This window comes from Macaca thibetana, chromosome 2 (assembly GCF_024542745.1).
Source record: "Macaca thibetana thibetana isolate TM-01 chromosome 2, ASM2454274v1, whole genome shotgun sequence".
In the NCBI taxonomy this organism is placed as follows: Eukaryota; Metazoa; Chordata; class Mammalia; order Primates; family Cercopithecidae; genus Macaca; species Macaca thibetana.
Window position 1 is genome coordinate 48589179 of NC_065579.1, and position 26543 is coordinate 48615721.

Sequence of the window (26543 nt, forward strand, 5' to 3'; positions counted from 1 at the left end):
CTGGTAGGAACTGATCTGCTTTTATAACCAGAGTCTGTTCTGATGAGTTGGCTTCTACGTCATACCAGGTGTTACATATTTTGAAAACCATTCCTGATGTATAGTAACATAATTCACAAATCATTACTAAAATGTCTCCTCATCCTAGTTGATGGATAGTAGAAATTTGCTTTGGGTATTAAGTGTCGCCAAAGAAGAGAACGGGGTAGAACCCAACTTTCTTATCTTTTAAAGTCCATCTCCCAGTGACTATAATGTCTTGTTCATCAACATATCCTTGGTGCCTGGAACAGTGCCTGGACCATAATAGAGACTCGGAAAATATTAATAAACAAATAAACCTATATTGAATAACGTTTGGCTTCTATTTTCTCACTTGTAAAACAAGTTATATCAAATCCGTAGTCATCCTAAAATTGAAGATTTTATAATTTCATTTATAATTCAATAGTTTCACATATCATTAAATCTACTAAGCAAAATGAAAAATCATAGGTTTCATTTTCACACAATTTCATCATGTATTCACTTCTGAAGATAAACACCAATAATAAAGATAACAAAACTTTCTAAAATTATTTTATTTTTTATAATTTTCTAACACACAGTGTTAGAAAATGAATTTTGGCACCATGATTAAGAACTTCTTTTCAAGTTTAACCTTTACATTAAAAACAGTAGCTACAATAGGGATATTTCAACCTTACTTAGAGAAATGATAAAACATCAAGTCAACAAATATTTTTGTTGGAGAATTTTTTTATAAGTGGGATAAAGGGAAGTTAATATAGACACTCAGAAGAATAAAATGGAAATTATGTCAGGAAGATAAAAAAGCAAATAACCTTCCCCCCCAAAAAAGAATAAGGAGACAAAGGGCAAAAGGGAAGAAGCAAGGCTCAACAACTTTGTTTTCCTGATATAAAATTCAAGTACTTAAAAAGTGTTTTTAAAAAAATAATTAAATGCACTACTCATCTCAATGAAATTTTTCTTTTTCCTCACTATTTTCTAGAACTTTCTAAAAAAGGAAACAAAGAAAAAAAAAACCTGTTTTGACTTAAGGGCACTTGCTGATCTTGACACTTGATAATACTTTAAGAAATGGAAAGGTTTTCCTAAATCTAATACCTGCTTAATATAATCCACTTTGGAAGATTCATCTGAAGAAACATAGGGTTTGATTTTTAATACAAAGGTAAAATAATCTGCCTTACAATCAAAACAAAAATGTTTTCAACTATATACGCTCCTCGGTTGTGTTTTGTACTAATTTTCTTTCTTTCTTTTTTTTTTTTTTTTAAGACGGAGTCTCACTCTGTCGCCCAGGCTGGAGTGCAGTGGCGCGATCTTGGCTCACTGCAAGCTCCGCTTCCCAGGTTCACGCCATTCTCCTGCCTCAGCCTCCGGAGTAGCAAGGACTACAGGGGCCCGCCACCACGCCCGGCTAATTTCTTTTTTTTGTATTAGTAGAGACAGGGTTTCACCATGTTAGCCAGGGTGGTCTCTATCTCCTGACTTCGTGATCCGCCCACCTAGGCCTCCCAAAGTGCTAGGATTACAGGCTTGAGCCACCGCGACCGGCCCCTGTACTAATTTTCTTGAGGAAAACGTTGTGTAATTTTTTGTGTGTTCCCTTAGTAACTACTGTAAATAAGACCTGCATAGGTGTTCAAAAAAGTACTTAGTTGCATACAAATCCAGTTAGAATCTGATTTTCAAGGTTTTAAAACATGGTAATTCATTTATATCCATTTTGTCTATATTTCCTCTATATTTTGATAAATAAAAATCTTCCCATGTTTTTAAATAAGAAAATATTAGTCTTGTCATTTGTACCTAAATATTTTATCAACTTGAAACACAAATTCATAAATTGTCATTATTCTCAGAGGCAACAAAGCATAGAAATAAATATTTAAGTTTTTTCTTTCTTTTCTTCTTCAACCTGTGTTTTAAGGCTCAGAGCAGACATTAAGAAATATCAAACAATTTTTATAAAAAGTTTTTCAAATGTTTGGCCCAAAGTGAAGTTGTTCTGTTGACGCTATTTAAATATTCCTCTCATATTCTCAGACACAACTTCAAAGACGTGTTCATGCCAGTCATTCGTCCAAAGAAATTTCAATTCAATGAAAAGTAAATAACTTAGGGATCTATAAATGACACTGCAATGTATCTTGTTCCATTTTTAACAGGAAGTCCTTCATGCAAATGTGTGAGTCTCCCAGGATGCATGAAGCTCCAGCCTTTTCGTGGTGATTCAATAGAGCAATTGTACCTTAGAAATTTGCAACCACCTCCCTAAAAAAGTTAAAATGAAGGAATATATCAGATTATATTTAACCAGTGGCAAAATTCAAATTATGTCATTTGAGCAAAATTTAAAAAAGAAAGTAAGGCCTAAGGCAAAGTCCTTTTCATAATGACATATTTCTTTTGAAAAATCTAAAAACACAAAAGTCATAATTACCTGAAAGTCTTCTCCCACATTATTAAGCGCAATGTTTATGGTAAATGTAGAAGCATCATGATGAGGACGAAGAGAACGCTGTCTTTCAGGGGAGTATTTTACTACAAAATTCAGTAGTGCAAATCCCTGAAAAAGCAAAGCCAGTGGATTTGCTTATTAATAAAAACATTAAAAAGAACACCTGTGTAAAAGTTGGTAAGAAAGAGGCTGGAGGGGTGGGAGGATAACTACCTTCGTATAGTAGCCTGCAAAGACCTTCAGTGTAACTGGTGCAATGAACTCCCGGATAAAATGAAGCCATACATTCTCCAGATCAACTTGCTTCATGTGGATATCATCAGTTGGGACATTTTCATAACCACCAGATATACGGCTATCCTAGAAACAACATTAATGACATCATAGGTGTTGTCCACGTGCAAATCCCATTTATATTATAGTTTTTTTTCAACCACAGATCATAATAGACAAGAAAAATAACAGTAGTTCCAATGTGGCATATCATCTGCTTTAACTGTAAAATTATCAAAATAACTTAGGTAACATCTTTGTCAATGATACAATGATGAAACAAAGTAAATAAGGTCAGTAGACTCCTTTCCTACTTTTTATATGTATATGTAAAGTTTAACTATAAAGTAAATAAAATTGACTTCCTAAGCCCTCATATCCCCTCTTAAAAATGAGTCTTTTTTTACACTGACCCTTTAGGCAGTCTTAGCTGCTAGATGAGCATACTGATGGCATATCTGCTTTCTGTATTACCAAATACTGAAAACAAGCTTTCCCCGCCCTTCCTCACTTCTATATTTGTAACACTCAAAAGTCTTTGAACGATTGCTTTTCATTATTTCACCACCTACCAACTTCAAGTTTTTCCTTATACTTTAAGCTTCCCTCTCCCTTATCAGCTCATTAGCTGGGGGACATAATCGTGCAGAGGCAGTAATATTCCAGAGTATTCTACTAAAATGGCATGTGGTTCTCAGAGGAAAAGAAACACATCTAACAACTGGCAGGGGTATTTCCTGCCAAGTCTTTGACATTGAATGCAAATGCAAAACTGAATCACACCTAAGGCACTCAGATCCCTCCTTCCTATCTTTACACACAAAAACACAGTTTTGACAGATAAAGTTTGCCTTAGAGTTTTCACCACAGCTCACTGTGAAAATGCAAGAATAAAAAGTGGCCTTGGAAAACAGTAGTATCACTCTAAGACATGTGTTACCTAACATTAACTCTGGCCTGAGGACACCGACCCTTAGCAAACATCCAGTGTAATCAAATGCATAAATGAGAAACCCACCCAGACTGATGAAATTACATAAGTGTTAAATAACTGGTTGGTGGGAGAAGTAGACTGAAATCAGCCTTGGCTAGCCAATTTTTCTAGGTCTAGAACTCAAAGACATATGAGAAAAAGTGTATAACCCCTCAGAATTATCTGAGTATCTACTTAACCCACACACACATTTTAGTTCTTAGTGTGAAATTATGACTTACATGATGTTTTCCCCCAGACCATTTGCCGTAATGTTCCATTTCTTCTACTAATTCATCACAGGCTTTTTCAGAAAATATGGGGAACCAAAAGACATCTGGACAGGGCTATAAAATATGCATCATTGTTAGAAGACATAATAACTTCGGTGTCTTCGTAGTCTAAAATAGTTATTTTAATAAGTATAAAATAAAAAATCCTATATGACTAGGAAACATAGTTTTCTTTCATGGTTTATTGACAGTATTTTTTTTCTCATGGTACATAAATAATGGTGCACTTCAGAATTGATGACATCTTACATTCTCAAAAATTAGGTATTAACAGTAGTTTTGAACAATAAGCTAAAAGAGAATTCATGTTTTGAAGATGTCTCTGAGAAAAGACTCTTTCAGAAACAGAGCCAAGTCTCTTCCAAAGATAAGCTTTCACTGTAAGAGTTCTACATCAGAGATCTGTCAACAGTTCCTGTATCTAGTGGTGTCAGAAAGCTATGACACTTAGGAGCATGCTTTTTAAAAAGGCATGCTTTTAAAATTTCTCCACTTTCACATCTTCTGTGAAAGTAGTATTATATTAATAACATCTATTCTGGAAAATAACAGCAAAATTTTCTATACTTTGTAATCATTAATACAAACCTGTTCAACTATATTTTCAGTGAAAATCTTTGAATAATCACGGTTTATATACTTTTCCTTCCAGTCCTATAAAAAGAAGTACATATTAAAACAAATATCTTTATAAATACTGAAAAGTATAAAGCATATGCATTTTAGAAATTATTCAACTTATAAATGATTATGTATAGTGGACAAAATAGTAATTTTCAGAAGCCACAGTATATGGTTTAATCTTTGCCTGGTTCTGAATATGCTTATGTCATTCTATGAAATACAAAATTTTTATTTATGAAATATTGTACCTCAGGATATTTTAAGTAATCTTATGGTGAATAGATTTACACATTTTACAGATGCTCCTTGACTCACGATGACGTTATGTCCCAATAAACTCGTGGGAGGTTAAAAACACACAATACCCTGATAAATCCATCATAAAGTTGAAAATTCCTAAATCAAGTCACCATAAGTTGGGGACCATCAGTATTTTAATATATACACAGAGTAGGTAAACAAATGCGTGCTTAAAGGTAAAAGACAAGGGGCAAAATTCTACCAAAAATATTTGTAAAAATGAATTAGTGAATTAATTAACTAGGGTCTGTCTTATATGTCTATAGTACATTATTCTTTTTTTGATTTTTTTAATGAATTTAAAAAATTTCTGCCTTCACTTCAGTCATTAATATTTATCAAGGAATAAACATGAGTTTACTAGCACTTTCACTTCTTTCAGTTACTAAAATAAGGGTTAGGGCTCTATACTGAAAAACAGTTCCTCTTTATTCTAATTCATGAATTTGATTCTTTTTGACCAATTTCTGGCATAAAATCCACACATAAAGATATCTAAACTTTTTTCAACAGAAGCTAAATAATTATTTTATTGGGTCAAGTTCTTTATGCAAATATGGGTATTTACTAAAACGTGAACATATTAATATATGGAGTGATACAAGTATCCAAAAAGATCTCTTAAATTTAGAATATTTCTAGAAATTGTTAATTTTCTCTTTACAAAGTGGAAATACAAAGAGCCAGCAGGGAGGAAGTGAGACACAGATTCAAAATAATTCCAATCAAAAGATGTTTCAAAAGATATTTGCCTTAAATACATCTTTTGAGGCTCCATTTTAGGGTCTGAATATTTATATCATAATTTATGTCGTTAGTTTTGTATATCTGTTTATATGGAACTCAAACATTTTTCATGTGGAGGAAACAAAGGTAATCTTCAAAATTTTAATAAATTTCATGTTTATATGGTATATATGGATCAGATTTCTATATTATCTCATTATTCCCTCTAATATTAATTAGCTTTCTGATTCTAAAATATGGGAAGAAACTGAATAATCATCCATAAGATTTAAGAATTTTTACCTATAGCATTTTTACCTGTGCATCAATACTGATTTTTCTTCAAGTAAAAAAAATCCCCCAAGATTTTATTTTAGGGCATTAGTATTAACATTTCATTTTAGATCACCTTTTAAATCATTGAGTAAACTGTGACTTTATTAATTTCTTAGATATTCTGATAATGGGATAATCAATATGCATGTTGCTACGCGATATCCCTCACGAGGCATATTAAACAGGTTGATTTAACAGAGAACAAAGAAAGCCATGGAAAGAAAAGTTGTTCCTACTCAGTTCTGATGTTTTCATTGCTTACTTTCCAAAGACTTGAATCCTTGCACAAATATCTACAATTCAGGATATAATTCAGGACATCCTCCCAGGAACCTAATGACATCCAAGAAATCAAATAATTCTATCCCTTAAGAACACCAAGAGATTCAATGGTGAAGTGAAATATGGAATTCTACCCTCACGACTAGAAAACACCTCTTTTCAACTTTACTTCTGTGAAAGAGGAAGGTATGTGGCTAAAATGGTACAAAAGTACTTTTAAAATAACGAAATGTCAAAAGATGTTATATTCCTATTCAGAATATTCAGAGATTACTACACTTACTATCCCCGTATCTTAACTATTCCTACAAAACAAAGGACAACTCTCCTCCGGTGGATTTAGTCTGCAATTTAAAACTTTTACTATTGGCAAGGGGAAAATCATTACAGCTGTGTTACATGTCTGATTGTTGAAGAGAGTATTTTCCCCTGAATAAGTGTGCCACTTGCCTAACAAAAAGATGTCCCTGTAAAACACAAAAGGAGCTAATTACTGCAGATTCAACTCTGTTTAAAAAAAAAAAAAAAAAAAAAAAAAAAAAAAAAGAAGAAAACAGATGTTAAAAAGAAACCGTTTCTTCAAGTTAAGACTCTCTTCATATGCTGAATCAGTGTTCTCTGCAATTCTCTCTGGCTATCTTTGATGTACATTCACAAAATTGCCAAAAAATAATTTAAAAAATGTATTTTCCTAAACAAAATTTTTGAATTTTCTTCTAAAAAATCAAACTATTATAATATGTGAGCTATTTGTAGACATGCTTCTAAAATTATGATTAAAACTGGATGCTGCTTTTGAATACACAAAACAAAAATACTAGAATATTGGAAGACAACAAATTGATAATTTCCTTCCCCAAACCTAATAACTGTCCTAATAAAAAAGAAAGTTATTGGTCAAGTTTAGATCTACTGTATAGATCATGAAATACAATTAATTATGTCGTTTTAATTTTTTTCTTTTTATTTACTTTTTAAAAATAATTTCAGCTTTTGGATTCAGGCAGTATATGTGCAAGTTTGTTACAAGTGCATATCGCATGATGCTAAGGTTTAGGGTATGACTGATCCCATCACCAAGGTAGTGAGTATGGTACCCATTAGTTGATTTTTCAACCCTTGTCCTCCTCCCTCCTCCCTCACTCCTCTAGTGATCCCCATCATCTACTGTCCCTATATTTATGTTCACAAGTACCCAATGTTTGGCTCCCACTCATAAGTGAGAACATGCAGTATCTGGTTTTCTGTTCCATTAATTCACTTAGGGTAATAGCCTCCAGCTCTATCCATGTTGCTGAAAATGACATAATATTGTTCTTTTTTATGGCTGTATAGTATTCTATGGTGTGTATGTACCACATTTTATTTATCCAATCCATCATTAACGAACACCTAGTTTGAGTCCATGTCTTTGCTACTGTGTGAATAGTGCTGCAATGAACAGATACAGATGCATGTGTCTTTTTGGTCAAATGACTTATTTTCTTTTGGCTATATACCCAGTAATGGAATTGCTGGGTCAAATGGTAGCTCTGTTTTAAGATCTTTTGAGAAATCTTCAAACTGCTTTCCAAATTGCTAATTTACATAGTGACCAACAATGTACAAGCATTCCCTTTTCTCCGTGTAGCCTCACCCATATCTGTTTCTGACTTTTTAATAATAGGCACTCTGACTGGTGTGAGACAGCATCTCATTGCGGTTTTGATGTGCATTTCACATTATGTCATTTTTTTAAAGCCTTTAACCACATTTCATATTATTAAACAACTGATTTATAACCACTTAGAGTTACAGAAAAATAATAAAGTTGAATATGAAATACATACCACAGGATTTTCAAAAATCTGCCAGAGGTCATTGTTATAATGAGAAGTATTGTAATTAGCAGTGGATAACAGCCTTCCAAATTCATGTCTATTAGAAATGTACATAAACACACCCTATATGTCAGAAAATAACAGCATTAATGTCAGAGGTAGGTAAAAAAGTAAATTTAATCATATGAAAAATATATAGAAGATATTAATTTCAATTTTTGTATTTCATTTATGAACATGCATTTTTAGTATTCATATAAAAAGTGCCTGGTTTTAAATAAAAAACTCAAATTTTGATTATGAATTCAGACACCACACAAAACTAGTAGATAGCACTGACACTCAACTGAAAAAAAGAATGGACTGTTTTTGTCCCTTTCTCATTGATCCTAGATGCAGACATCAGGGAAAAAAATTCCTGTTTGAAAGCAGAAATATTTTTGAGACACAGCGCAATGAATTATACCTCTTTTGGTTTCTTTCTCTTTCAAAGAAAACATCACATTTTTAAACAAGAATTCACTGCCAGTCATATTTCACCAGTCTGTTTCATTCCTTTCTTTTTCTGATGTTTAAAGGCTAACGCGCAAAGGAGTTATGCATTATAAAGGCAGATAAAGAAAACCAGTCTCATATTCTTGCCCCAAACCAGACAAATGTGGAAAACACCACGAGGTAATGTTGTTTCTTTTTGGACCTGTTTTAATGGTAAAAGAGTTAGTGATTAATTACTCAATGAGGTGCACCTAAACCTTACTGTAATCAAATTCTATTTTATACCTACTTCTATCCCCTTCTCTCCCTTTAAAAAGAAATAAAAACCTAAAGAAAGAATGAAAGGGACTTAGGTTTAACTTTCTCACCTGTCAACCATAAAATATAAATCAGCTCAAAGAGCCAAGAGTTGACTATCGCACAAGACCCATGCCCAAGACACGCAAAACACACACACACATAAACAGATGACTGATGAATATCAACATTTTACCAAGCTAAATGCAAATAAGGCCCTTAAAGAAACTTTACTACTAGGCAATATACTATATCAAATATTAAATAAACAAAAATAAATAAAATAAGTAAAAATAACACCTTTGGGGGGCTGAGCATTTGGAATGTTTCCGGAGTAGGGGAGTCTTTTTCCCTTTGTAAAGTCTAAAATGAAGAGAAGCATTGGGTAAGTTGACCTGTACACCCGCTCTCTCAGGTATCCTTTGGTAAATAAAAATAATAGCAGCTGTTGATCAAAAGCTAACATTCTGAAATGTCCTTCATAGACAACATGCAGAACAAGCAAAGCTTATAGCGCACACAAAGAAACATCTCCAGCTCTTTCAGCCCTTTCTTTTCTTTTTGGGAGGTGTTGGGGGGTCAAACATAAGTCTAAGCTCATTCCTTAGCAGAATTTTCATTAGACACGTAAGACAATGGAAAAAATGAGTGAGAGAGGCCATTCCATGATGCGCTGTTGAGTCAAATTAGCCAAACATGAGCACAAAATACAATCACATAATAATGCACATAGGTTTGTAGAGAAAACAAACATATTCAAACAACACATGCTTTGTTAAACTAAGAAAAAAAATACTTGCCAACTTTTCTGATTTTTCATCAAATCACAATTGCTTATATAAATTTGGAAATCAGAAATAAAATAGCCCTATCATTTCCAAAACCAAAAATCATATCAATATATTCTAAACCATATCTATACATTTTGAATTTTCTAGTCATTTTAAGTTTATTTGTAGTGCAGCAAGGTATCATTAGTATTTTATTTAGAGTAAATATACTACGTATCTCAACTTTTCTACTAGTTTGGTGATAATAATCCTGCTTTTTAAGAATGTGAAGTTAATAATAATTTTAAAATTTCACCTGGTTAGAGAAAATGTAGACATTAATTTTAGAACAAAAACATCCTTAAATCTGGAAATCTTGTTTCATCAAAGCTTATCTAATTAATTTTAATTAGGTCAAGTGTTCACTATAGAATTTCAAACTAAAATAAAGATGTATTCTTAAAAGAGCAAAGCCGATTTGTAACAAACACAACTTTATTTTTGAAATCCAACTCTGTTGCCTATGAATTAGCGTGAGCACAAAAACTAACATTTTTCATGCCATTCCTACAAGTAAATGTTAAATTATCTCCAAAATTGCTCCCCAATTTTTAATACAGAACCAAAAAAATTGGCTAGTACTTACAAATTAGCAAGACAAAGGGCATCAAAACACAGTGACACACGAACTGGTAAAGCAAGCCATCTTACAAGAACATTCAAGCAAGCCATCATTGCATATCTTACCATTTCTCTAGCATTTCGGCAAAGAGCCATATCAGGATCCAGTTTATCACGAACAAAATAATTCCTTTCATTCATCTCTAATCGGAGTGTCTTTCCTTTAATTAAGTACACATTAGCCATGTATGGTACATTCCATACTCCTCTGAAAGTAAAGAGAAGACATTCTTAAATACCACAAATAGAAACAATTTTAAGTTTCATTTTTACCTTTTTAAAATAAATGCTTTGTGTTTAGATTTTGTATACACACATTATTGAATCAATATACAAATGTATTCAATGATATTTGCCCTATATATATGATTACATTTTTTATAGTATATTTAATGAGATTCAGGAGATAAACCACCCCCCCTTTGAATACATTTCAATTTTGGGTTGGTGTTTGTTTGGCGTTTTTATTATAGCTATCATATCTCAATCAGTTGTTACAATTAGACTACTATAATCTGTTATATAGAAGGTGTTTCTATTTAAAATTAAAGAATTTGATAGGATGAATCATAACACACAACCAGTGGTACACTAGACACAGCTCATACTGGCTCCCCAAAGTTAACTTTTACTGCCAAGTCCATGTTCAGTAATTTCACATTGGAAACTTAAAATCAGCCATGGTAGAAGTATTTACTCCAAACAAATGGGCAAGCTGTTTAAACCAGGGAATCCTCCACCTCCAGAAGCCAGTTGTTACACATTGACCAGCATACCACTGAATACAGCCTAAAATTCTCCAAAACTATATTCTCTTACCATTCATTAAGCCATCTTAAATATTTTATAGAAAAAGGAAAACATGAAGAAATACAGCTGGTAGCACATGAATGTTGGAAGGTTCTTTTGTAATTCATCCTTTCCCACATCTATATTCTCACTCTGAAAATGACTCATTTCATAAAAACTGCAAAACAAGTTTTGCCTCTAAGACTGTGTGCCTTGCTTTTAGAGAACATGAAGGCAAGATCTTGACCAAGAAATGTAGTTAGATATTAAAAGAAATATGATATTGTATCTTACTAGACCAGCCTCAAAGAAAAATGCCTTAAGGAGTTACAGCAGTCCCCGCCTTATGTGAGGGTGATACATTCCATGACCCTAGTGGATACTTGAAAGCACATAGTACCAAACCCTACAAATATACTACTATGTTTTTTCCTACACATACAGACTTATAATAAAGTTTAATTTATAAATAAAGTACAGTAAGACAACAATAGAACTATAACAATATGCTGTAATAAAAGTTACATGAATGTTTACAATTTCTCTATCTCAACATATCCTCGTATTTTCAATCCACAGTTGACTTGAAACCATGGAAAGCAAAACCACAGATAAGGAGGAATTACTGTATAGAACGTATCAGCTAAATTCAGAAATTAATCTCTGGGGAATTATTCAGTGCTTCAGCTTACACACACACACACACACACACACACACACACAAAGTTGCTCCTTCGTGTAGCTTTTGGACATGAAGTGTATTCCAGTTCAAAAGCCTCTGTCATATTTTTTTCCTTATACTTTAGACAACAATGATAGGAGGTTGGACAGAAAATCACCAATGCCTAAAGCAATTTGAAACGAATTTTCCCTTCTTCCTTCACAAACCCTCATTTCTGATGTGTCCAAGATACAATCGGGTATACTGTCTATACAACTCACCCAGAGTCAATACAACTGCATAGAAACAACAGAACACAATCTTAATAGCATTTTCTCCTCTACCATGCATTTTAATTGCAGCTAACAAAAACCTTTATTGTATTTACATCATTCAGATTGAAGCTTTCCACACCAGTTACTATTTCAACAAGCAACACATCTTTTTACCACTCAACTATTTGAACAGAAACGTGTACCTTTTTTTTCTTCTAAATTTAAGGGCACATCCTTTTAGTCCTGAGAGTGTACTGCCCCTTTGTAATCAGGCTGACATGTTTGAGAACTAAGGCAAAGCATGTAATATCTTAGTCACTCTGGTCCATCATATGTATGAAAAGAAGAATGACATTCTTCCCCAATATTACCTTAGCAAAACTATTTCAATTGTGATTATTTTTAGTAATATCAACCATTGTCTCTGAAATAAATATAAATCATGCACACGCTTTTCAGTAAATATATTCTTTTCAATCTCTAGAAGTAAAAATCTAATATTTGTGAAAAAACTTATATTTAAAGCAGAATAATAGCTATTTCACACACAAAAACATCATGCAATCAGGAATACTGGAGTGTTCTGGCTGTTAGTGTTACTGTTGGCTTAATTATAAATTTTAAAACCTATCAAAACAACCCTTAATTATAACCATTAAAAAGTCAGTAAACTAAATCCCCTTTCCAAACTTTTAAATAAAGAGTATTACTCTTCTATCAACCATACTGTGAGTATGGTAACCATATATTATCTCTTAGTATTCCCCACAGCAATGAGCTTGTTCCTTTGAAGATTTGGGACTTTAAAACAATTTCTTTAAATATTAGTTTTATACTGGTATTTCAGGATTCCAAGTGGTCTTGGGTTCCCAAATTCCCATTAACTATAAAGAAAAGAGATGAATAAAAAAAAATTTCAAGTAATACTAATAAGACTACATCTTTAGTTTATGATATTTCACATTAAAATATTAAATCAAGTAACTTACACTCTATTTCCTTGAACAATATCCACATAATCTTCAGATCGTGCATAGTATCCATCAGGACTCAATGCTCCCCAGAAATTGGACCACAGCTTTCCATGACGAGTTACAAGAGGAGCAATGATCTTTCTGAAGACAGAGAGAGAGTGAGAGAGAGAAACCTATATAATTATTTATTTTTAAATTACCACAGAATTATGTATTTTGGGCTTGGCATGACACATAACACAATAAAGCTCATTTAACAAACCTGCAGTTAATAAAAATAAAATAAGGATCTTCTTTCCCAACATCTTTGCTTAAATAAGTATATTGCTAATTTTCAACCATATTTCTTAAAAAGAGTAACAAAGAAGGAAAAAGTAATTGAAAATGCTAATGAATACATAAAAATGACTTTTAAAAATGCCTTGCTTACATCCAACAGAGGGAAACTACTTTAGTTATTTAATTATATTTAAGTTTAATTAAAGTATTTTGGAACCTATACTAAATGAAAACAAATATTTTTATTGTCACTTGGCAAACAGCCCCAATGCATTAAGATATTCAATTAATATTTGTTGAATTTTTTAAAAATGAATGAAAATGAACTGAGACGTTTGTAAATAGGCACAATTTTCCTGTAATTAAGTCTCAAATTACTTAAGTATGTTTCCAGTTTTCCATGACTTTAAAAAATGACTTGTGATTACAGTAAGCTAGTCCTGGCAACACTAAACTTTATTTTAGAAAGCAAATTTATGGAACAACTATTCTTTATAAGAAAAAAAAAAAAAAAACAACCCTATTTCACAATACCTCTATCTTGTGAAGACCAGCTGGGCCCTTTCTATTACATGCACAAAAGTGAAATAAAATAAACACACATCGGGCCAGGCACGGTGGCTCATGCCTATAATCCCAACACTTTGGGAAGCCAAGGTGGGCGGATCACAGGGTCAGGAGGTTGAGACCATCCTGACCAACATGGTGAAATCCCATCTCTACTAAAAATACCAAAAAAAGTTAGCCAGGCATGGTGGCGCACACCTATAATCCCAGCTACTCAGGAAGCTGACACAGGAGAATCGCTTGAACTCGAGAAGCGGAGGTTGCAGTGAGCCAAGATCGTGCCAGTGCACTCCAGCCTGAGCAACAGAGCTAGACTCCGTCTCAAAAAATAAATAAAAATAAATACACATCATGCAAAATAATAAATTTTGGTTTATTCTTCCAAATTCCGACTAAACTATTAATCAGAAACACATATATTGTTTTGTTTTGAATACCTACAATATTGGAAATAATAACATGAATTAGAATCTACATACATTAATTTTGGAAATAATTCAATATGAATAACTATCAAATACTTAATTTAAAAAGAACTTGTAATTTATAACCCCAGCTGCCTCCTGAAAAGGTTTAAACCAACAAATTTGGGAAACCAAAATCCATCTGCTGTATATCTCGATGTTTTTGTGAATGAAAAGGAAGGATGGCAGCCGAGGAACGATTCATATTATTATACAATTTAAGGAGTAAAATTTAGAGCAAGAGAGCAAATAGAGATAGGAAGAGGAGAGGAAAAAAGAGAGCCGATGAGAAGCTAGAAAGCCACATGCCCAAGATGTGTCACATCTCTTTCTCTACCCTTCAGTCGAATCTACTAAATCTTGCAACATTCCTGGCATATGTGAATAGCTTATAGAAACCGCATGTCTAGATACAGAAGCAAGAACCATAGGTACTCCATAAACCTAAACCTTTGACTAACAGAATTCCATGGAGACATGGCTTGAGTTTTACTCTTTAAGGGGTATGGACCCAGATGGCAGGTAAGTCCCTTATGAGGGAATTTTTTTTTCTTTTATAAGGTTTAAAATGTTTAATATTAAGGGGGATATATGCCAAATACATGGTGTAAATTCATTAAATAGTTCACCAAGAGAATAATTAATATCTAAATTATAGTCATAAAATGAAAATATCTAAATATTATTAAATACCTCTATCTTGTGAAGACCAGCTGCGCCCTATTACATGCACAAAAGTGAAATAAAATAAACACACGTTGGGCCATATAATAATAACATCTAAATATTATTAAAAAGCATATGTGCATTACACACTATAGCATTTCAATCAAATTAAGAGAAAGCAATGCAAATTCAAGAAAATAGTACTGAATTAAACTAGGTTTCAAGAGTTACAAATCATACACTATTTCGTATCTCTAGGGTATCACAACTGCTTTTCCTTGCCAAATGATCAAAACCTCATTCATATGCTTTGGAAAATTACCTACAATGTATAGATAGTTAACTTAGATATTGAGTATCTATAACACAGCTATACAGTTGTGTTGTATATACAGATTGCTACAGAGAGGTCTTAGATTTTTGAAGTAAAAACTAAATTCTCAAATTTACAAATTCTAGTGATATATCTATATAGATATAGATATAGATATTATATATAGGGTGGGTTAATAAAGTATACTAGATTTCTCATGTATCTTACTTAACAAAATAAAAACAGTCATTCTAACATTTCATCTGCTAAACACTCTACTTATTATGAGAAATAATTGTGTTAATACATGTACTTACAACACCTGGCACTTAATAAGCACTTGTTAATGGTGAGTTCTTAGCAAGAGTAGTAAAAATGGTATTAGTAGTATTAGTAGTAGTATTGACAAACAAACATTAATATCATTATAAACTGATATACGTGGTGTCTTTTTCCCATTTCAATTGAGTTAAATGAGCAAATAGGCGCTGTTAGGTGTTAATTAGTTTAAAAGTAAATAAAGCTACAAATATGACTGTGGGATGATTTATACCTCTGAAATTTCTTTCTGATACTAAGGACTACAACTCTGTATGCAATAACTATTTTGGTCAGAAGTTTTGTGAAATTCTACTTTAAAAATATCTATAGAGAATAAAACAACTCTAAATTTTCGTATCAGATATATCATAATTTCACCTAGCTTTAAACAGAAAAATGGGCCAAGTAATTGTATTTGTGATTATAACTAATATTAAATATTTCTAGATGTATTCAGGTTGTTTTCTATGACTCTTAAAATGAAAAATAATTAACTTGAATTGAAAAGTTTATAAGCTGTAGAATATAACTAAGTTCCCTCAATTTACTAAACACGCAATAACTACACTATGTTCACATCAATATGAAAAATGATCATTTTAACCATAAATTGATATTGAATTTTAGACAGTACCTGTTTTGTTCAATCAAAATTTTTAAAGTCCTTGGATTTGTCAAAACAACATCTGCATCCACACTAAAGTAATAATCACACTTTTCATCCTGACGGCAAAAGTCCCTAACATTGAAAAAGAAAATGAAATGGGCATGAGATAAAATAAGTATCTGCTGACTGAAAAATGTTAACATAAATATTCTTATACATAAAATATGGTTCTCTAGCATACTTTTCTAATCAAAATAGAAAGACAATAGCTGAAAGTATATATATATTGTCTTAAATTTCAAAATGTTCAATTTAACACAGATATTCATAAGGAGATCACCTCTAAAATTTTAGGCCAGTCAAAATATATTTTCAAGCCACTAAATATTTTAAGGCATAAAACATCCACAAATCAAAATGTTTTTGCACACATACATACACATGCACACAAATGCAACTTGTATATCCCACAACTCAGTTTTAAAAGAATGTTGGAGATATAAGTATATGATTTTTCAGGTATTAATATTTTAAGAACTTGATTTGCATCAAGTTTTCTAAGAGAGTTATTCCCCTGCCTTCTCATGAAGGGCAGTGACTATTTTTGCTTTCCCTGGTACAGTTTGTAACATTATCATCAGGAATATCAAGGAATGAACAACTGAAGATACCAGATGACATTTGGGTTATCAACTTCCTACCTCTGAGCTCCCCTCCCTGTCAGTCCCAGCCAGCACTTTTTGCTGTTGTCAGTGTGTGTCTCCACACCACATTTGTTCCAAGCAACTGTCAAACAAAATACCAGACAGGAACACTTGGTACAATCATGAAAAAAATTTTTTAAAAATATGTTCTGAACGTGGACCCAGAGGATTCTCCAATGAATAAATTATGGAATCATTAGTAATAACATCAGTTTGGTTTTCCAGAGGCCTCTTTTCTGTCTATCCCTACACCCCCAACCTAGTCAGAATCCAACCCTCTGGGACCTCAGCTTCTGCAGCACAGGCATGAGGGTTCGTAGTAGATAAGACTAATTCCTGATGAGAATGGATAATGTCTTCACCTTTTTATCAGCTGCTCTTAACACACTTCCTGGCATTCACTGAATACACGATTGTTTTTACTACTACTAGAGTTTTATTAGTAGAAAGAAGTATTAACAGGGCTAAACAAAAGGCCTACAATACCCCTTCTTGGGATTACAGTATTATCTAGATCAGTGAGCAACTGGAGAGTAAAAGCACCTGTTTCCCCCACAGTCTAAAAACACACTTTTACTACACACAACCTTCAGAGCGTACATGTAACTTCAAGTCACTGCTATGAAAGTCGCGGTGGCTCACGCCTGTAATCCCAGCACTTTGGGAGGCCGAGGCGGGCGGATCACAAGGTCAGGAGATCGAAACCACGGTGAAACCCCGTCTCTACTAAAAATACAAAAAATTAGCCGGGCGCGGTTGTGGGCGCCTGTAGTCCCAGCTACTCGGGAGGCTGAGGCAGGAGAATGGCGTGAACCCGGGAGGCGGAGCTTGCAGTGAGCCGAGATCGCGCCACTGCACTCCAGCCTGGGCGACAGAGCCAGACTCCGTCTCAAAAAAAAAAAAAAAAAAAAAAAAAAAAAAAAGTCATACTATTCATTTATCTGCAGTTTAAAAAATCTTGATCTTACTTTGAGTCATCATTTGATTAAACATATTGACTCGTAGCCATTAAAAGAAAAACATAAGTAACTTCTACAGCCCTTTATGTATAAATACGTACAAATATAAACGCAGTCTAAGTTGGCTACTGCATACACAGACAAATAGTTTGAGACACCCAAATTTAGCATAACAATTTTAATTTAAAAGTTTATTTTTTCTTAAAGTTTCCTTAGTAGAATAATTTAATTTTAATTTATTAAAACATACATTCCCATGTTTCTGGCTTCTGCTTGACTTAGATTTTCTTCTGGTCCTACTATTTTTATAGTTTTGATTTCATGCTTAGCTTTATCAAAAAATACCTTGATGTCCTTTTCATGATAAACTTCCTGTAACATATTTTAAAAATCAAAAATTAGAGAATAAGACAATAAGATGACTGAAGTATTCATATGTAGAGAGTGCTTCACATTCAAAGTTGTGAATTCTACAATTCAGATATTCAATTACATATAAAATAATAACCACATGAAACATGGTATATTTAGATATCACTTAAATGTCACATGAATAATCTTAAATACATATGTATCAATATTCTTAAAGATGCTTCAAAAATCTGTCAACATCTACTGCTAGACAAGTCTTTGTATAAATACTTAAATCTTTAATAGGTGTTTGCATAAATACTTAAATCCTGAGTAATATAAAATGTTTCCAATTGGAGAAGAAACATATGGCCTGTAGCCTGGAAATCTTAGATATATGTTGTAAAATGTCTAGAAAACTATGTCTTCCAAGCATAATAGTCATCAATCTAAGTTATAAATTTAAATAATCACATTTTACAAAATACTCTTTGAAACCAGAGAGCAAAATAAATGGTCATATATAATAAAGTTGTTTATTTACCAAAAAAAGGAAAAATTTAACAAAATTCTATGGGAAAACCATCAACATAAAAGTTACCAATTTTAGTGTGATTCAACTGTGCTAAAATTCACATAAGATTATCTGTCTCCGTCATTAGAGTATTTCAGAGATTTTTGTCAAGTCTCTGTTTTCTGAAAAGCTGTTGTTGTTTGCAGATTTTTAAAATAACTTATCACACAAAAGCAACATAGAGTTAAAACTAAATAACTGAAGATAAGAAAAAACTTCTGCCATCAAGGATTTTAAGGCCCTATGAAAGCAGGGAAAATATAAATAAAAGATAATACATAAAACCAAAATACTTTAGTGAAAGTATATATATTACAACATATTTTACAAAGCAAATGCTCAATTTTTCCCCATTTTAAATCCATTTAAGCTAGCTTCCTGCAGTTAAAATATTCCCTGGACAATGTGAATGGTTAGCTGACATTTACATTAGGAAAAAAGAACAATGGTAAACAAACAGTATTAGGACAGAATAGAGAAAATCGCACAATTCACAGCTATTGAGTTTTTCTAGACAATGTTAAATACCAACTGTTTTAGCAGATGAAAAATAACTGAAAAAATATTGAGGAAAAATATCTTCAAGTTTAGAAATATGTGGGAGGTATGTAGGAGGCTCTGAATATTTTTGAAGAAAATGACAGTATCAAAATCTTTTGGGGAATGGCATGCCCTTGTGTGATTCATCAAAACAGTACTCTATCTGGAAATTGTTTCAAGTTTTGATGATATGTTATTGTTTTAAATTGCAAACAATTTAATGACCAATTCTATAGAAGAAAGTACCATAACTAACCCAAAGGCAAAGGGATTTAAGGCCCTTTGAATCTCCTTCACTGTATGTTAATTTAAGCTATATGATGATGGCTAATATTCAGTCATTTTTGATCTACAGAAACTGGCAGTTTCATGTGGCTCCTATCAATATTGTGGTGCTAGTCTCTAGACTCTAAAATCCTTAGGTCCTAAAAAGGCAGGGCTATAATTACTCCAAAAATCCTCCACTGAACTTAACCCAATGAATTTTATTAGACATAAATAACAAATAGTTCCAAAAAAGACCAGAAATCGTTTTAACATAAAACATTCTTTTCTCAAATACTTACTTTGTTATGAATAAAAAGTTTAAGTGCTTCTTTTGGGTAATCCAGTGTCAACAATATGTCCAGAAACCGAGGTAGAAAAGGTGTTGGTTGCTCAATAAAAACACCTATTGTTACGTTTGGATGGACCTTTGTTTTACACCAAACATAAAAAATTATCATTAGTATGGTTTTATTTTAAATTTTATTCAAATCTTAATCACCATGACACAAAAAATACTAGAATACCAATTCAACATAATCTGCTAAATTTGAATTGCCCCATGGCAGTTCTCTAACACTTGAAACAAATTTTTGTGGCCCTCTCATCAAAGTGATTTTACTAAATCCCATCTTGGTTATGAGTTAGGTTTAAAAATGAAATTATCATATTTCTGAATCCCATCTTGGTTATGAGTTAGGTTTAAAGATGAAATTATCATATTTATTACATGAATGTAATTCATGGTACTGCTTACACTACTAGTCAATGCTTCCTTTAAAATAGCCCTTGCCGAAACTTCTTCACATCTGAAAGCTATTTTGAAAGCTTCATCTAAGAAACAAAATACTAATTGTGTTTCTCTTTTTGTTTTCATGGCTTAAAGTTCAGGGCTTAATTTAGAGCACAAAAAAAGCAATCGTGGGAGAGCTGAGACTTTATCCTTTTATTTCCTTTCATTATTATATTATGTATAAGGAGAGCTATCTTCTTTTACTAATATTAATATATCTTATCTTAATGTATATGTTTTAATATATTTTCTTAAGTTCTCTTTAGATATGTTTTGGTGTGGAGTTTATCCTTCATTAATTGCACAAACAATTCTGAAATAGCCATTATACATTCCAATCCACATCATGGGCAGTATTTAGCAAAAGGAATGAAAGTTCCTGTCTTGAAAGACTTTCAAGTAGATGGGGAAGACAGAAACACAAGTAAATGCCCACATAACAGTGTCATGACCAGAAATCTATGGAAGACTTGTTTATAATGTCTTACCAAAGCCATGTCTTAAAGTCTGAACAAAAGAACTACAAATTTTTTTAAATACCTTATACGTTAAGTGCTGAATTAGCAACCTTATTCCATTTTTTCATACACAGTACCTCACACATTCCTCCATTATCTGTATAATAACATATGCTTGCATAAAAGTACACCTTGTACACTATCATACTTCTTTATTCATTCATTCACTTGCCCGAATATTTATTAAATGAATAAACAAATACAAAGAACACAAAATATCTACTCTCTAGTAGTTCTCAATTTAATAGGAAAAATAATTTTAAAAGTAGGTCAACACTGTCCTTTATCAAATGAGATGATGTATTTCATTTGATTTTTATAAAAGTCTTAGAGGTCTTTTCCCAAATTTGCACATGAGGAAAATGAGATTTAGAGAAATTTAAGTAACCCAGAACACACATATTTGAGGGTAAAGTGCTGGGTTTCAATCTACTACATCACCATTATCAACCTAAGTTCATGTTTATATAATAACAACAATATAACAGTTAACATTTATTGAAGGCTGACCACTTCGTATATGTATATTAAATTTATACAAATAAAGTATTATTTACATATTTGTTATATATATTCATAATATATATGTGTATAAAATTTCATTTAACATTCCTACCAACACTCTGAGAAAGTCACTATGACTTTACATATAAAGAAACTTGCCTATGGCCCACATCTAACATTACGATAGGCTTGGGACTTAACTACCTACACAATTTTAATTTTTATATCCCTATTGAAAAATAGCTGTATGTAGCACATAATTTTATTGTGCATAATGGAATGAATAGTTTTCTTTTCTAGCACATTTTAACAAGCTGTAAGACAAAATAGCTTAAGTATTAAATCACATACTCCTAACATGCAAAAAGAAAAAATGTTAATATAAATATTTTTCTATCTTTGCACCAGAAAGTTTATATAAAAGGACACAAAATAGATAAAAAGTATTAACTTGCCCTCCAGAAGACAACACTACTTTCAGCAAAAAAGATCAGGATAAATTTTTAAATATCTTCATGATGCAGCTTCATTCAGAAATATTCTGGCATTCTTTCCAGATAGGAAACAGTTTGCTATTTGAGAGACTGGCCAAAAACCTTACTTTCAAGTAAAATAGGGCTCTATTCATAAGCTCCTACATGTACACGAGTTACTCTTTATACTCCTTTCAGACAATGGTAAGAATAGAAACTATTTAATTCAGGAGCTTGAACATATTACAGTAAAAGTGTTTTGCATTTGCATGGGTTCCAGAGTTAGTAGTACTATATTCCTAAGAGCTTTATTTTTGCCTATATAGCTTCTACGTTTCTGGCTGCTATAGGTACTCAATGAAACTATGGTGAATGAAGGAAAAAAATCAGTCTTAATGACAAAATAACTCCTAGAATCAATGCTTCGTACATATAATCTTCCAAGTTATGAGAGCAATTTTTTGGAAGAAAAATGTTACTGTAAGACATCAGCTCTGGCTGATGTTAGAACAAAGATACATAAAAATGTTTTATAGACTAATAATAAATATTTTCAACTCTTTGTTCACCCTCAAAACATGAATGATAAAATATAACTATATCTGTCTCTGAAATACATACAAGTAACACCATGCCTAGAATATACACATCACACAGGTAAAAATACACAGTGTCAAGAACATAGTCTGGAGCCAGACTCCCTATATTCAAATCCCAACTCCAACACTTAAAACTGTGTGCTCTTAAACATGTTACTTACATTTATGCACCTCAGTTTTCTCATCTGTAAAACTGAGTCAATTGTGCTACTTACTTTAGGAGTTTTGTGAAGTTTAAATGAGTTATTATACGTAAAGTAGTTAGGACACTAGTGTGTTATATAATCAGGTAATATTAATTTTTACATATCAATTTTGAAAATCCAGCACAGATAAAATTAGTCAATAAAAATACTGAAGCCTTGTAATGATTTTTTTCTCAATGCTTTGCCTAAGCTAACAGACTGAACATAAGAGCACCCAATCGTAGTAAGCTATTAAATATTAACCATAGGACTCTTTCATTGGGTTCAATTATTAGCTGGTTTTTCTTTCAAAAACAGTTCCGAAACACAAATGTATCAATTGGCTGAATCACCATGTTTTAAAACTAGGTACCTGTTATCTATCATAAAATCAAAACTATAAAATAATTTGCCTTTTTTCCTACAAATCACTGTATTTCATGACAAGGTACTTTCTATTACTGCATTTCACACATAATCAATTCCACTTACATCTACTGCAGACAAGTCGATCGTATCAAATTCACAAAGAGTGCAGCCATTATCCTGTGTCCATGAATTGGGTACATAGTTTCCAAAATAATTCAGGAGAATCTTGTAAATGAAGGAAAAGGTTATTAATGAAAGCAGGCCTTTCATCAATGTGGTTTCATTCTATAATCATCTAATTTAAAAGCATGTTTTCTGCAGTAGGCATATTCCTTTAGTAATTCTACTAATATATCATCTGTAGTGCACACTGAATAGTTTTCTCCAGAATATGAATTGTAAAGCAGGAAAAAGTATGTCTAGAAATGCCAAAAAAGTCTTCTAAATCATAAAGGTCTTCTAAATCATAAAGGTCATTTTATTTCATATTATGTAAGATATAATACTGGAAAGGATGATCAAAAAGAAAAAGCAAACAATGAAATGGTGTTTAAATAGGCTAGTAAGACTTATTAGGAAAAATACAAATACAAATAAGAGTCACATGAATAGTAATTTAGTAATAAGATAAACCTGTTTAAAGCTGAGCACAGACACCACAGTAAATGGGGCAGTAGTAAATGTGACCTCTAACTAGCACAACGCCACACAAAATAAATACTAAGTAAGCTCTGTTAACCAAAAGACACTAAGCTCTTCCAGGAAACTATGCTGCTATAAGCTAAGCTTCTGGGCAGTGATTCAGGGGTACTGATTCAGGAAAAGACAGCTTGCAGATCAAAACAGATCCAGGGCAACCCCTAATAACAGTCACCTGCCAAACTCTATTGAAAGTAAGCTAAAGTACAATATTATTTCTCTACCCATCTTCTTTCAAATCTGTCTGAGGATCCCCTTTGTGAAGTATCAGTCCTTAAACAGCTATTGGCATTCATTTTAACTGTTAAAAAAAATCTGTGCTCTTCTGTGTGTTTTGGGGAGGGATGGTGTGAGGGAGGAAGGATAGGTGATGGAGGTAGACACACTTAGATTTGCTCTGAACCCTCAAACAAAATCTTTAATATCCCTAGAATTTGAACACGTTAGGGAAAATCCTGCTGAGTAAATAAGTGAAATTACTACATCGCAATTTTAATACTCAGTAGTGATTTGAGCATTTATATTAATAGGTTTTTCAAATTTTCTTTCCACAAACTATAATTTTGCCTCGTGCTATTAAAAAGAAGTACCTAAAATCCCTATTATGATTATATGGTCAATAGTTTTTTATTGGAAAGGTAAAATGAAATCAAAAGAAAGAAAGTCCATGTTAAACATGGGGATCAAAAAATGGACAAAAATGTCAACTATAGTTTTCTAGCTTCTTAAAGTCCTAAAGGAGATGTTAAGGTGAGGAATACATGAAGTAGTTGGGTACCATTTTGCCAGGTTCCTCTCAAATATTTGGGATCCTGTTCAAATATTCTTATCGTACTGAAACACTGAAACAAATACTGCTGAAACAAGAACTTTAAAATGGGAAAAACTTTACGTTGTACAGATATAGCTACATTGAATCTCTACAGCAAAATTAGAAGACATGGACAAGTAAGCCATTTAAAAATTTCTTCTGGACTACAGGATAATTCAGGAAACAAATTACAAGGCAGGAAATATGCAGTCATGATATTAATGACATTTCAAGAGTCGATGTGGTCATTTTAATGTGTCTTGATAATAAAAACAAAAATAAATATTTTACTGTTGTCAAATGACAAAGGTAAACATTAATCATTTGTGTTCTACAAAGGCAAACATTAATCATTTGTGTTCTACAAAATATCACCGTTTTGAAGGAAAAATATCTATGTGGAAATGTATTCCTGTTTAGCATTATTTTTTAAAAAGATGAAGAATATGCAAGGGTGAAAAGCATAGTTTTGTTTAAAATATCCTGAGAAAAAGTTTTTTTTTAAAGACAGAAAAAATTTCCCAAATATTTGGCCATATCTAAAATCTCCATTATATATAAAGAATGGTATTTCCACCACCTCAGAAATCTTATTAAAAATGTAAAATTTATTTCATGAATTATTGATCAGTCTACTAGAATCCCTATATGAATATTAAAATGATCACTAGTTTTAAAATGTTAGAGCATAAAAGACAGCACTTTCAGTTTCCAGAATTAAACCTGTCACTTTCCTACCTTCTGCTTTTTATCTCAATTTGTTTCCTAGATAACTAAGATCTTTTAGAAACATTACTTTTGACTAGAAACTTCCCTCTTTTGGACCTCTCACCACACAGGCAGAGGTTATCCACTATCACCACCTCCCATTCACATCTGTTTTCCTCATGAAAACTGCAGACATTTTTGCTGGCAGCTCTAGATGGCACAGAAGGCTGTTTATGCAGTTAGGCTGCTACGGGCACTCTTGGGCTACTAGGTGGTAGTATTTTCCTGATTCTTCTTTCACAATATCAAAATGTTCCCAAGTATGATGTCATTTTCATTGACAAAGAAACTTTTCCACCCAAATTCTTTCCTCTTTCTTCCTTTTAAGAATTATATCCAATTATTCAAGGTCACAGTGACCGAAGTACTACAGTTTTTATACACAAAATTAACATCTCTATTTTTATTACAAATCAGTTTCAGAAATTAGTTATGTTCATGTGCAGATCAGGTCACTGGCTATTCCCTCGTTTACTTTCTCTTTTGTAATCAATGTGCAAAAATTGCAAGCATTCCTATAAACTAATAATAGCCAAATTATGAGTGAACTCCCATTCACAACTGCTACAAAGAAAATAAAACACCTAGGAATACAACTTACAAGGGACGTGAAGGACCTCTTCAAGGAGAATTACAAACCACTGCTCAATGAAATAAAAGAGGACACAAACAAATGGAAGAACATTCCATGCTCAAGGATAGGAAGAATCAGTATCATGAAAATGGCCAAACTATCCAAAGTAATTTATAGATTCAATGCTACTCCCATCAAGCTACCATTGACTTTATTCGCATAACTAGAAAAAACTAATTTAAATTTCATATGGAACCAAAAAAGAGCCCGTATAACCAAGACAATCCTAAGCAAAAAGAACAAAGCTGGAGGCATCATGCTACCTGACTTCAAACTATACTACAAGGCTAGAGTAACCAAAACAGCATGGTACTGGTAACAAAACAGATATATAGACCAATGGAACAGAACAGAGGCCTCAAAAATGACACCACACATCTACATCCATCTGATCTTCAACAAACCTGACAAAAACAAGCAATGGGGAAAGGATTCCCTATTTAATAAATAGTGCTGGGAAAACTGGCTAGCCATATGCAGAAAACAGAAACTGGACCTCTTCCTTACACCTTATAAAAATT

The 26543-nt window shown here is 32.5% G+C and overlaps 1 protein-coding gene across 4 annotated transcripts in view; it reads right to left on the reverse strand.

Moving 5' to 3' along the window:
• Nucleotides 1-566: 566 nt before the first annotated feature.
• Nucleotides 567-26543, reverse strand: part of PLOD2 (procollagen-lysine,2-oxoglutarate 5-dioxygenase 2) — a 92567-nt gene continuing 66590 nt past the window's right edge. For 3 of the 4 annotated variants that reach the window (XM_050778150.1, XM_050778153.1, XM_050778152.1), the window contains 13 exons: nucleotides 23234-23335; nucleotides 19972-20097; nucleotides 18191-18312; nucleotides 16305-16409; nucleotides 13076-13201; nucleotides 10428-10569; nucleotides 9211-9273; nucleotides 8128-8241; nucleotides 4619-4684; nucleotides 3980-4084; nucleotides 2705-2851; nucleotides 2474-2599; nucleotides 567-2304 (listed from right to left, as the gene is read on the reverse strand). In XM_050778150.1, coding sequence (XP_050634107.1) covers nucleotides 2149-2304; nucleotides 2474-2599; nucleotides 2705-2851; nucleotides 3980-4084; nucleotides 4619-4684; nucleotides 8128-8241; nucleotides 9211-9273; nucleotides 10428-10569; nucleotides 13076-13201; nucleotides 16305-16409; nucleotides 18191-18312; nucleotides 19972-20097; nucleotides 23234-23335 — 1500 coding nt within the window. In that variant the 3' untranslated portion in view covers nucleotides 567-2148. The remainder of the gene's footprint in view (nucleotides 2305-2473; nucleotides 2600-2704; nucleotides 2852-3979; nucleotides 4085-4618; nucleotides 4685-8127; nucleotides 8242-9210; nucleotides 9274-10427; nucleotides 10570-13075; nucleotides 13202-16304; nucleotides 16410-18190; nucleotides 18313-19971; nucleotides 20098-23233; nucleotides 23336-26543) is intronic. The other variant, XM_050778151.1, reaches the window with a different exon arrangement.